The sequence below is a fragment of the Dermacentor andersoni genome, chromosome 6 (assembly GCF_023375885.2).
Source record: "Dermacentor andersoni chromosome 6, qqDerAnde1_hic_scaffold, whole genome shotgun sequence".
Taxonomy (NCBI): domain Eukaryota; kingdom Metazoa; phylum Arthropoda; class Arachnida; order Ixodida; family Ixodidae; genus Dermacentor; species Dermacentor andersoni.
Genome location: NC_092819.1, coordinates 108,596,629 through 108,610,613, shown reverse-complemented (window position 1 = coordinate 108,610,613; position 13,985 = coordinate 108,596,629). Strand labels below are relative to the sequence as shown.

Genomic DNA, 13,985 nt, shown 5'->3' with positions numbered 1-13,985 from the left:
GAACCCACTACCTTTGGTGTTAATGAAGTCGAAATTAATTAATAAAGTCCCAGTTGTCCCTAGCTGTCGCCTAAGAGACGCGAAGGCAGAAGTCTTGTAAAGCCTACTGTAATTCACCTTAATCATTCTTAACCCATCTTAATGCATATTAGTCCCCCTTAATCCACCTTAATCCTCCTTCATCCACCTTTATTTGGTCTCAGTTCATCTCAATCCACTCTATTCAACCTTAATCACTCAAATACACCCCAATACACTTTAATCCATCCTAATGCACGGTAATCCACCTTAATCGACCTCAATCCTGTCACCAATAAATAATTAACTTTGCTAATTGATAATCATATCTTATACACGACTGCACTTGTTTGGGTTTGCTTCTGGCCTTCCCTAGGTCACGTGTGATAATTTCTCTACTTATCGATGCGACCTTGAAACAGGTCTAAGGCTTTCGCCATAATATAGCTAATTAATGCACTCGAACCCATGATTCTTCCTGGGAGTCAAACCCGCGACCTTCGGTGGCGGCAATGCTTATGCGTTATCCACGTAAGGATAAGCAAGTGAGCACTGAAAGTTAAGTAAATTTTCAGGTAAATAAATAATGCGTTAATTAGTACAAATAGCTGCTACTAATCAGCAGTTCTGGCTGTCAGCAGGCCAATCGATTAATTAAATATTTAAGTAGTACTAATAGGTGCTACTCATCGGCGGTTGTAGAGGTCAGCAAGCCGATCTCTGCAGTTTTAAAATAGTAGGAATAAATCCAAGGCACCTTTTCTCGATGTATACACACTCTCAACACTGTTTTGGGATGAAAATAAAATGAAGCTAGTACTATTTTCTTTCATCAGAGCACCACATTCATAAGTGCAATGTTAAACTCAATGTGAGCTTTGCTTGCTTGCGAGCAGCATTTACTTGCCCAGCCAAGGCAGGTTCTCGCTACAGGAACGGCGTCTAAAAATGCATTCATGTCATAAAAAAAAATTTCAAGGACAGGGGCAGTAAACTCCTCAAAATGCACACGGCATTCAACACGTACAAGAGTGTCGCAAGAAGCACAGAGACTGCAGCAAAACACGCATGCATAAACACCGCCAAAACAGGTGAACAGCCGCAGACAGTGCTTCGCCGCTCTGTCCTAGCTATGCTGACCGAGCGAAGCGCGACAGCAGCGCCACGGGATGCGAGGATCGATAGGGGGTCCACGCAGTCACAGAAGTATGAAAACTGAACCTAGTCTAGTAACATTGCCCGCGGTATCCGCTGCCGCGTGAGCGATCTTGCGAGCTTGCGAGGGAGGGCAGAGTGGCGTCAGGTGATGAGGGCTAAGATCGTCCGCAGTGTCCTGCTGAGGTCTCGCGCTGCCAGCGTGTGTGACCGGGATAACTCCTCTTGCAAGGGGCGGGGGCGAGCGGCTACGAGTAAGGCTCGATGCGACGCCCCCTTGGGTCTTGTCGCCGCTGACGCGGGTGGCACGATTTCCTCGCGACAAAGGGGGCTCTCATCTTTAGTAGAACGAAAGCGTGAAAACAAATGTGCGATGCCGCGCAAGACGGGCTGTGCTTTGACGATGGCTACGATTTGGCGCTAGAGTGGCGCCGGCGTCTTTATGGAAACAAAGCGCGCAAGCCACAGCGTTCTCCTCCTAATTTAAACCATGTACCTATATTATCATAATACAAAATATTGACACGCGAAATGATAACACGTGCTCAAATTACGCATTAGGAAGTATGGTATTCGTCGGTGAATTTTTACGCCTTTCACGGTCGTCCATCAGGTATGCCGCTAAGGAAGGAGCTTAGGATTTATACTAAGAAAAGCGTATGAAATGCGCACACCACGTCAGTACAACGCCTAACAAGCCCTTACCAACGCACAAATATGTTATTTTTCCCGTTCTTTGCACAAAGCTTTCATTCTCTCCTACTCTGTCACTACCCAGCTTTTTTTGCATGTTGACTTTATTTGTGTTCGTTGGCGCATATGGAAAGACGGCTGGATATTATTGGAGTTGCCACGACAATAACGAACCACCGGTCCCGTTCGAAGAAACAAAGCATTGCGGCTGTTCCGTTTGAGGACAGTGGCTTGTGGTGAATTTCCTAATTTGCATGACATCGGCTGTTCATTCTTCCAAAATAAAGCACTCGAAGGTGTATGTCGCTCTACCATACCGATATATTCCCTTGTAAGTAAATTTTATGTGCACTTACATGAAAATAAATGAAAATTACATATCTCTAGCGCACGAAAGCAGGCAAACTGTAGTGTCATATTCCTTCCGAAGTGTGCGTTTTTTCCCGCTTGTTAAACATTTTAAATATGCACATTGAACATACCTTAAACAATAACTTCAAAAACGAGCACTGCATTTATTGAAAGTCACATGTGCTTTTAGTTTGCTTGCAGTCCTGGAGCATAGCTTTTCTTCTTGAAATCTCGGCAATATAAGCAATACAAATACACAGTTCGTATGATATCAGGTTATGCGCACCATACGATTACCAAAAAATAATGAAGGTCACAATATTTAATTAAATAAATTTCCAGCCTTCATATGGTATAGCAGTCTATGATTATTAGGCATGCCGCAAGGGGGGACTCCGAATTAATTTTGACAACCTGTGGTTCTTCAAGCTAATTCAAATGAGTATGTATAGAAGCGAAGCGCGCCTCTAGAATTGACGCCTTCTTCCTGCCCTCCAGGGTAGGACTAACGCCTCCGCTGATTTCCCCGTGGTCCTCGACTGCTCGCTTAGTTCTTATACTGAGTGCCTGAACAGTGACTGTACTGTGACGAAATAAACAAAATATATTGAAAATTGTGACTCACATCGCAGAATAAAGTGCGATATTGTTGCCCTAGAGCTGTGCTTTATTTGATAACGTCTGGGAGGTACACTCAAAGGCAGGTGTACTTGAACAATCCTCACACACTGCACGAGCTGCTGACAGCCCTTTCCCAGAACATTTCGCAGATTATTCCTACGAGTGTTTAACGATTTGCATCGTCGTGTGTAGACATGTCTTGAAACCGGTTGTGGACATTTTCAGCATCTTCTCTAGTGATTACGACATTGACGTACATGAAGCGTGAAATTTTATGACGACCATCCTAACTACGCAGTTACTTTTGGGACCCCCAACTATGTTCAGCATAAACAGCACTTCAACTTTTGGCGCCAATGTGCGTTAGCACCCCCAAGTCCCAACGAACGTATTCCATAAGATATCGAGTATGGTTTCCCACCAAATAAAGCAAAGCTGCATGAAGAGTGAACTCTCACGCGGGATATTTAGAAGCATGATTTTTGCGCACACTTCGCACTAAATGAATGCGCACTAAACAGAGATTGGTGCGCATTCCTCTGTACTATCGGTGGTGCTTTGAATTGGTCTCACATTCAGATTCTGGATTTAGAGGACTAGGAAGGAGGCGAGATAACGCATCCAAGATTGTGCAATGGGAGAAGTAAATTAAGGAATTGTGCCTAACTTTGAGTAGGGCAATATTTAGGAACACCACGCGAAAAAGTAGGAGGTGGCATACACGTGCATTGCTTAACATGCTTCTAGGCAGTGCTATGCTCCGAAAGCCTCAATTTTATGATCCATCGCGGCGCATGCAACTGAGTGACTCCTTTTGGCAGTTATGTCGTTGTAACCGCTTGAAGGAGACCCCTTTCCGAGACCTGGGCCTTATCTCGAAAATCATCACGATATACACGGACAACTATAAGGTAGCAACATGCAACTAATTGGATTTGTGAGGCTTCCTAAAACACTTGGCACTCTAAAACGGTTACACAAGGCGGGACACCGGAAGTAGAAAGATACAGATACCGGCGTCTGTGTCTTTTTTCGTCTGGTTTGTCCTGTCTTGTTTAAATCTTCAAGAATCTCAAGTATGTCATACCTAAAGTCCCTTTATGAGCTTTAAAAACTAAGTACCGAAAACGTCTGCGGCACCGCCGACGCACTTTAATGGGCAGCGTCCACTTCAGGCTGGGAGCTGCTTCCGTCCACCATACACTTCTTGGGGCCAGTCCAGAGTTCGACGGCACTAGCACGCTTGTTTTCTTGCTTGTGCAGTTGTGTCGGTTACAGATTTTCACCAAAGGTGACTTCTGTATAGCTGTCGCTATTTGCTGGAAGTCAGCGTACCTTTCCGGACGCTTCTTGCTGCCTGCTGCTGCAGCAGCAGCCGCAGTAGCCGCCGCCGCCGCCGTCTAAATGCGCGTTAAGAAGAAAAAGCACGGGGAAAAATGGGGTAGGAAGAAAAAGCGCGTTAGGAAGAACATGGCGGCCGACGCGAGCTGCAAGGAAAAGTGTGGTAGGAGAAAAATAACTTATCGCTACTTGGCAAAAGCCGACCTAGGGACTTAAGTCCTACCAACTCTACTAATCTTCCACTTTAGCAACATTCTTAAAATAGCTCAAGCAAAATTTTACAACAAAATATTGGCAGCAGCGCCAATAGGTCGATGATGAAGCACCGGTATGCAACGTTTTGAGGCATGAACTCGGCGTCTGCGCTGGGCCTTATCTCTATTCAACGAGATCAGCGTCTGCTCGAACTATGTGTGGGCGGGCGCCAAGTGCTGCGCATACTGGGTGGCGCATTCTAAATTTGAGAGGACGTTTTGAATGATATTGAGTAGGAATAACTAGAAATGCAAGCGTTGACCCTGCAGGAAGCGCGTTGTTGATGCGGTGGTGTCGCTCGGTGGCCTATGGCACGATGACTGTCTGAGTGGCCCGATGACAACTGGTGGTGGTCGGCAGCACCAACGTCGGAATTCTGCCTCAAAAGCTTCGGTTTATCCGAAACAAGAATTACTACAACTTCTGATAAGTACACAGCATGCTTTCAACTTGCTTCGTGTAGGATACGAGCAGGCTGTCGCGACGGCTCGATGCCGGCCATCGTGTTTCCCGTGGTGTTCCCTAAGGGGTGCTACAGCAGATGCGAAAGCCGGATCCACTAACTCCAGTGGTGTTGGGGCCGGGTTGTTGTGCAGTAAAATTATTTTTTGGGCTAAATTCTTAATGGACCAGATGGAAGTAGCAAAGAAAGATTTGAAAAAAGAAAGTTGGGAGTATGCCACGCATTTTCTAAATGAATGTTATGCTAAGCATTTTGTGGGTAGATGGCGATCTAGCACCGATTAATGTTCCGCAACGTGCCTTCAGATGATGGAACAGAGTCCCGTAAAGGGAGCAATGTTGTATGTGAGTTTTTAAGGTGCTGCTATGGGCAAGGTGAAATTGCAAATCCATTGTAGCTTTCCGCAATGCGTGCAGAACAAACACGGGAGTGAAATATAGACAGACCGCTCTCTTCGAACGGATTTTCAATTCCGCTCATGCCGCGTATACGTCTCAACTAGACAAGATTGTCTCATCTAGACAACGGACATCAAGTGAACCAAATAATAAAACGAAATTGTGTATTACGCTAGCGTGTGTGTCACATCAACGGCAAGGCGGCGGTGTGACGACAATCGCAGCTTCACGGTGACGACGACTGCGGCGATGAAAGCGTGACGAAGGATCTGTCATATAGTACGCTCGGGTAGTCATGTTGCAAGCCTTTTTACTGCGACATGGGTTGATAATTCTGAAAGCGTTGCAACGTAACATATGATCTGGAAGTACTATAGCCACCCCGGGAAAGGACTGAGAAAAGTGGATTGGCTCTGAAGTTGCTGCGGTGTCACATAGCGTCTCGAAGTGGTAGCTGCCAAATTAGAAGAAGGATCGCGGAAACTGGCGCACTCTCGCATCGATAAACAGTTTGCTGCTATGCGGCGTGCCGCACGTGAAGGTCGATAGTAACGTTGGCTGTTATTCACACCTCCCATATCTGTCTCTGTGGCCCAATGAAAGGGGCTTGCACGCAGTTGCTCTGCCTTTTCTGAGCGAATTATTGCGGCACCACACTTGACGCACGTGCCACTCGCCTAAAAAGACTAATTGGCGCGACAGGTATGCATGCGTTTATGGCCTAATAAGTAGTGATTCGGGACATTTTGCGATGATAGCATCCCGCTTAAATGGGGTCCCGCCAGGATGGGATAATGTCACCCACTCCCTTCTGCAATGGCTCGGTGATTGAGTTTATGAAAAATAAGTAAATAGATAAATAAATAAATAAATAACATTATTTAAGAGGCGCCAAAGGAGGCTTGACAGATATCAAGCACATGGTGTCGTAGATAAACAGGAATGCGTCGCATTAAACAGAGGCGATGCGACTGCGCGGTACATTCTCTATTGCGAACAAAGAAAATAAACTTTATTTAAAACGAATGGTCAAGCAGTTTTTGTTGTGGTGGCCTCAAGTGGCGGCTCCAAGTCCTTGGAATCTGGCGGCATCTTTGGCTTGCCAGACGGCCCATAGTTGGTCTTCCAACTCCGAACTTTTGAGAGCCGCCTCCCAGCAGCGGCGACGCCGACGGAGAAGGTCCCCGTCGGCCCCCGCAGCTTTCCCTTTCATGAAGTTTTATCCGCCTTGCGGGATTCCGCATAAATGGTTTGCCATTCTCAACTGAACGTCTTTTATTTAGTGACACGTACACTTATATTGGTGGCACGCACACTGGCTTATTCGGATACAGCATCGAGAGGTAACGTGTAAATTATGAGATCATAACCGCCTATTCATTTTGCTGCATTGCTACACACCTAGAGATGAGCCTATGTGCACCGTGTATTTGATGTAAAATGCTCTGAATAATTACCACGAACTTTCACTTCGGCTCCTATTTGTGACGTTCACTTCTAAGAGAATCTCCCACGTGCACGCCCTGCAGTTACAGCACAAATGAGTGCCAGTTTTATAAAAGAACAACCGTTCGGGTGCTCCTAATCTGTCGTCATTAATCCAATCAATCAGTGGACTTGTCTTATTCAAGGCGACATATACAAGTAAGCAGTATTGTATGTCAGAAAGAAAAACTGCGTGATATAGTAACATCCTAATGCTCATAGGTTCACAACCAGTCGTTGTGGTGTGAACTCTCCTCTTGTCCTTTCGGTTTTTTGACTGCTTTTTTCCTTCATCCATTCTGTAACTTTGATGATCCACCGCTTATCCATCCTAGGCATTACATGGCTCGCCCTGTTCCATTTCTTTTTCTTAATGTCAGAATATCGGCTATCCCCATTTGCACTCTGATCCACACCGATGTCTGCCGCTCGTAACGTTACGCCTAACGTTTTTCATTCCATCTCTCTTTGCGCGCTCCCTAACTTGTTCTCGTGCTTCTTTGTGAACCTCAAAGTTTCTAACCTTTATGTAAGTGCCGGTAGAATGCAGTGATTGTGCACCTTTCTTCTTAATGATAGTAGTAAGCTCCCAGTAAGGATCTAGGAATGCCTGCCATGTGGGTATTTCATGTGCAGTACATCTCTATTGCGAAAAAGTGAACCTGGTATTCGTTACAGCCCTGTTATTGTATGGTCCATCGGCGTATCCGAGGAGGGGGGGAGGTGGCGGTTGGGCGATCACCCCCTCCACAAAGCCACTAACTAATCGACCCCCGCCCCCCTTCCACCTCTCTCGCCAACAATTTCTAGGCACCTGGAATTTTTCAGGCCGCTGCGGTGACCATGTTTGTACCCGGCGAGCAAAGCACCTCTCACTTCCACCTTTCTGTTCACGCGAAACTGGCTAACGCAACCGCCACCTTTGTGGAAGAGAGCTAATCGCTCCCTTTTCAAGTCGAATTTTGCCCCTTTAGAGAATGGGAGATTGTTTCAATAAGAGAGGCCATCAGCGCGGCAGTAAGGAGGGAGCCTTCCCTTCCCTCTCATTTACTCAGAGACGCGTGTTCCTTTACTCGGCACTGCTATGTTAGGAGTCCGTACTGGTACGATTCTCAGTATCAATAGATGTGGGAACCGTTCAGTGTCATTCAAATTCGCGCCTTTCGTCGCGCAGAGTGTGCTTCACTCATCCTCCAAAAGAGGGCAGCACGAGTCACCTTCAGCGGCTGATATAAAACAAATTGGCAGCCACCAACTCGTGCAGCGCCCGACGTCCAAGGCGTAAGTTATTCATATTTTTGCAATTAATATTTCTTGTATCTGGAATACAGCGCGCAAAATTTATGGCACTGTCCTTTGTGAATCACCCAACAAAGTTTCAATGCACTGAAAGAGAAAATTCGCATTTACAGGATGTGTTGAAAGCGCGTCCACCGTTGTGGACAGAAGTTGTGGTGTGGAGATTAGGAGTGTCTTTTTCCGCGTTTCGCAGCACGTTATCTCACGTATTTTGTTTCAACCTCCCCGGATGGGGTAGAGCTTGATTTTTTTTTATTCGCTGGCAAAGGTACAGTCCTCTCTCATGACAAGCCAGTGGCGCGGGCGAATAAGTGTGAATGCAGCTTGTGGAGACAACTGTGCACCAGTAATATACCTTCAGGAATCGATATTTTACAGCACTGAATATTTTGTATTGCTTGCTTCAGGTGAAACATTTTATGCCTGGAAGAGTAGATCCAACCGCACTGAGGGCGCAGCTGTACACCTTCTCAAGGACAGCGAAGTAAGCCGTAGAGAATCGACCCCCTTCGTGTGTGAGAAAAGAACCGCGTGTCTGGTCAAATCGCAAGATAACTAATGCGCAAATTTCCTGTGAACGGCTGTCGGAATAGACCCTATGTCTTCATGCAAGTGCTGATCGAAGGATGAAACGAAAAAAAAATTATTACCACACCTTAAGGTTTATCGGAATATAACCAATTGACAATGGCCGTTGACTTCATCGAAAAGTATATTTTATACGCTAGCACGAAAGCGAAATCTGGGAAATGGGCCGTTAGGCTGCTCACGGATTTTCTCAGCATTGCTCTCTGCAATGCGTCGGTCAAATACCGTCGCGATGCAACACCTCTATACCTACAACAAAAACACGTGTTTTCTTTCCTAGCTTTCAAGCAGGACAAAACATGAACCGGATTTAACCCAAGTCAATATGGTAGCAGGGAATAAAGGTACGAAAGTAGACCACCAGCTCCAGAGACAAGCCTAGCTACCTAATGGCAACACGAGAAAATGGTTTTGAGCACTTCCGAGAATTTTGTAAAATTTAAAATACAATGTTATCCAAGAACATAGATTGCAAAGCAAAGTTCGGAGTTTGGTGGATGAAACGCGTTTTCTTCTGCCTCCAAGAGTAAAATTGTGTTTTTTTTTATTTTTATCGTGCTCCCAACTAATGTCCATATTTATTGACAGTCACATCTACTGTAGAAAAATGAAAAATTTTTCACGATTTTCTTTCTCTGCACTTCTGAAACCATTTCAAATGAGATGTTGAAAATGTTTATCGTGACTACATTCTTTCGGTAGTGAAAAGGTGTATTGCGATTTGTACATCGCCTTTCTGTCACCTTAATTTTTTTGCTTTTAGTGATATTAGAAGATTTGACAATGCCCAGCATTGTCAATAAATTGTTTCCAACTGGTAACATGGTTGTGTGCAAGGCAATGATGAAGAATGCACTAAGGGATGCAACTAATAACAAATCATGACCATTTGGTTACAAACGTGCGGTTAGTAGCGCAATCCCCTGCACCACATTCAGGAACACCCCCCCCCCCCATGCCCCCGCAATGTAGGCCCCTGGATCTGGCCCTGGTATAATTGGTAGTTATACAGGCTTTTGTAATAAATAAAATTAGCGTTGCAAACAGGTCCTAGTTCTCCTGGAGAGAACGACATTCACGAGCATGAAGGTAGTTATGAGGAAAAAGTGAAAGTTCACTATTCATCCATTCAATGTCTGCCTTGTTGTAGTCCAATATAACCTTTAATTTTTTTCGTAGCTGGGATGTAATGAAGCATAGGTCAAATTTTAGTAAAAATTGATCGCTGAGTCAAGGCATGAAAGTTATCGTGCCTACCATATAAGGGTGAGTGGTCGAAATTGGGTCACGGTCACGGAGGTTAGCAGAACTGCCGAGAACGCGTGTAGGTCCACGAACAATATGAGTAAAATTGAAAAGAGAGCAAGTATCAAGGAACGCTTTGAGGGGTGGGGGCAATGCAAAGAATATGACGTGAAACATGGTAGCGCCGATGTCCAGTTTATTGTAGGGTAGTTAAAGCCGCCAAGACAAGTTACTGAAGTTACGAACGAAATGTGTGCTGGAGGTTGACGGTAACACACCCCAGTAAAGTGTGTTTCATTGTTCGAAATGACACCACACGAGACAGATTCGATATCACATGCGATATTAATGCGAAACGATGTCAGACTGGCAGAAACAGTGAGCAATGTCCCTCCCCCTTGTCTTCCATGCCTATCACAACGACACACTGAAAAGGTTGTTATGAGTAAAAATTTCACCGTCACCCACACGAACATTTTTAACCATATCTCTGTAAGTGCTACTAGGTCAGCATCGCACCTGTTATAGCTGCGCTGCCATCGTCTATTTTACTTAAAACACTCGGCACATTAGTGTAGATGACAGATACAGGGAGTCGATAACCACTGCCCATCCCTGAGTGTTAAGAAGCCTGACGCGCATGATTATAAACCAAACCGTTGTCCACCGCGCATGAGGCGCACTATCGGGAAGGGAACGATGGTGCGGCCGGGGAAGCTCGCGAACAACATCTGTGTTGGGGTAATAAACATATTGCTTTTGAGTGACAGCAAGTTTATTGTACCGCAGCTTAAAAGTTGGTGATCCAGCCAAAGATTTCGCGAATGCAATTAGCCTTTTGCAAGCGAACCTGGTGGCGGCGCTGTAGTCATCAGAAACTGAACTTTTGCCCCTTTTGAACCTCGCAAGATGTGCCATCAAACTACCTTTCGCTTTGAAATTCAAGAATTTCATTATTATAGATCGGCACTTATCTTGAATGAAGGGGCAATCAAGACAGTGCGCTCGTTCTATCGTGTCAAGTCTAAATTCGGTACCAATATTTATGGCCAGCAAATTAACCACTTTTTTGTTTCTTGCCAGGATTCATGACCAGCGGGGGCGCCATAAATTAAATTTCTTCTGCGTGACCTATCCTCTAGATTGTTGCATCGGGAAAGAAGAGCACTGTTTTGTTGGGTCCAGTCATTAATGGTTTTGTTCGTTAGCTGCAGTTCATGTTCTAGACCACCAACAGCGCTGACTTTAGTTTCAACGGGATCAAGTCGTACATCAATATTGGTCAGCCTCCTCGCTAAGAACTCTTGATTGGCTTCCATGCCATCAACAGCCAAAATATCAGCCTGTGTGATTACCACTAACTTTTCCTCACGTAAATAGTTGTGGATACATTTATGTATCGGGCTTCCTCTGAGTAACAATATTAGGCTTATTGGAGTTACGTAATCAAAAATTAACAAAAAGCTTCTCAGTAACCTTCTAAAAAGGTAAGGTCATCAGGTAGTTCACAGTTTAGTGTCTCATTTATCAAAATTGATGTCCTGTCACCATTTCGACAAGGGCGATTTATGGAAAACACGTTGTAGAGCCGAATTCTTAAATGACATGCTTCTGCTGGCATTAGTACTCGCTCTTGAAGAAACAAACAAATGTAAACGATCATTGCATTGAAGAGAATCACAACAGGTTACTCTTTACCGCTTCTTGAAGAACTGAATTGGTAAATATGATAGAATGATGAACAGATAGGCATGCGTAACAATGACCATGCCCACAACTGCCCACTGCAGTAGTTTGCCACCAGCAGAAAACAAGCCACACACGAATATATAGTAATCTTTGTCACTGAATGTAATCGCTTGCCACCTCGGTCTGCGTTCGCGGATGTTTCTGAGGTGAATAGGTGGAAAACGTGCAAGCATGTCAAGGACTGCCGCATTATACAAGGCCTCTTCGCTTTCAAGCGGTGCACTTGTGCAAAGATTCGTATAGCGCCTATTTTAACTTCATAGCAGCGGTCAGTAGTGAGACCTTGATTTTCCCATAATTCGGGCAAGCTACCGAGCCGACACATGCCGAAGAGCACAAACAATGCCTGTGACTTTGCTTAGACGTCCATCACAATGAGAAAAGTAATTGTCTTGATGAAATATACAGGCATCAGAACATGTGCTAGAGTACCGTCGAGCCCGCGGTTTTCGATGCTGAGCGGTCTTCTGATAAGCTCCGAAGCTATATTCAATAAATACGCATACGCTACAATGGACATGTGCTGACAACATGCGGGATCAGGTGACTAGAGCTTGATATATCTCTGCATTGAGATACGTTACACCTCTAAGGCCTCGAAGCCAGCACGCTGTGACATAGTTGCACAGTATACTTTTAAATTCACAGCTTCTGCTTTAACTTCCTCAACGAATCACTAAACGATGACATGTTCACTGTTCACGGCACAAAGCACTGCAGTTACCCAGGAAACCACACGCTAAGCGAAAAGAACGGGTCCACCCATAGCAAACGACACTTACCATGCTACACTGTCACAAGCACTACCCGATCGATGCCAAACAGCCCTACGCTTGTCTCTCGGGGATCCTCGGTTGTCACGGCCCCCGCTAGCCAGCTACTTGCGGCTGGCGGCAGCAACACGTCACTTGAAGTCTGGGGCTCGGCACAGAAAGGACGTCCCGCTTCCACCTATTTAGCGTGCTCCGACAGGGTCCTGTGACTAGCGTAGAAATTGTTTCCGTTCGGCCCGGTAATCCATGGCGCCCCTAGCACGCTACTACGGGAGAGCAAGATATGATCAGTCATTACGAGCGACCATTCTGGCTCCGGCCGCCGGAGCATTGCGCAGCCGCGAGAACAGTGGCCTTGCCAATCAATGCACGCGTGGTCAGACAACTTCAGAGGTAGTATCGAGCGTCAAGTGCGGGCATAATTCCAAACAGCTGCGCAAAGGCCCGGCGCCCGCGAATTGAATGACCTACATGGTCGGCGCGCCGACGTCCAACTGATATCCGAGAGAGCTTCCGAGTGCGATGAGAGAGCAAAACAGGTTTCGCGTAAATCTGCCTTTGGTGTCTATGTAAACTAGGCCTCGAAGAAAACAATACAAGAAGTACTGAACGACATTTTCTTTGTTTGAGAAACACGGCACGTCAACAGCAATATGCAAAGCCCTGCATTTACAGCATGCACTGCCTAATCGTGCAACTCTAAGGTTAATAAACCACACCGCTCCCGTCAACCCTACATAACAATATTCAAGAAGGGAGAAAAATTTCGAAAACAAATACGATTGAACAGCAGCACTTTTAAGAAACGTGATGATTTGGTTCAACATATTCTCAAACTTATGAGGAACCGCCAGGAGTGTTTTTGCTAACATTCCATTTGCATTTCAGTGGTCTACTTTCTACTCCTTCAAACACCACATAAAAGTGGGGAGACCTCGAGCAGATCTACGTATTCGTTTGGCATATGCGGTAATATTCAGCAATGCAGATCTGCCAAAGGCCAATTTTCTTGCAGAAGACCCATAGAATAGGATATCCTAAATTACGAAGAAATATAAATCACATTATAGCAGCATAGCAAACTAGAAATCAATTAACGAAGTTTTTTTTAACAGAGCAACAGAAAGCAAGGAAGGGCGGTGAGGAGCTCAAATATCTCAGACAAAGGGTATCCAGATGTAAAGTGCCATTAGATATCTTGACAGTGCCAAGTTTGGTGCGTCCAAATGATAAAACCTTCCGTTCAAAGCGATTATAGCACTGTGCCTTAACATGTCTGTAAAAGTTATACCTTCCCTAAAGCTGCACAGAATTGTTCTGATGAATTTCATAGAGCGAAGTAAAAAGAACACACAAAGCATGCAGAAGAGCATTCCGCAATCCTAATGGCAGTACTCGTGCCACTCTGTTATTATCCCCGGCACAGGTCTCGGGTGATTAAGCGAAGAACGATAAAGAAAGCACAAGAGTGATGCTTCTTTTCAAGGGCGTAGCAGTTGCGCAAAGAATGCGCGGTTAATTTAATGGGACAGCCCCGTACAAAGATGGAAG

General features: G+C 45.2%; 1 protein-coding gene across 2 annotated transcripts in view; it reads right to left on the bottom strand.

Moving 5' to 3' along the window:
• LOC126522309 (uncharacterized) overlaps positions 1-12,917 on the bottom strand; it is an 80,704-nt gene extending 67,787 nt beyond the window's left edge. For both annotated transcript variants that reach the window (XM_050171037.3, XM_055066340.2), the window contains exon 1: positions 12,444-12,917. In XM_050171037.3, coding sequence (XP_050026994.1) covers positions 12,444-12,446 — 3 coding nt within the window. In that variant the 5' untranslated portion in view covers positions 12,447-12,917. The remainder of the gene's footprint in view (positions 1-12,443) is intronic.
• Positions 12,918-13,985: the final 1,068 nt, after the last annotated feature.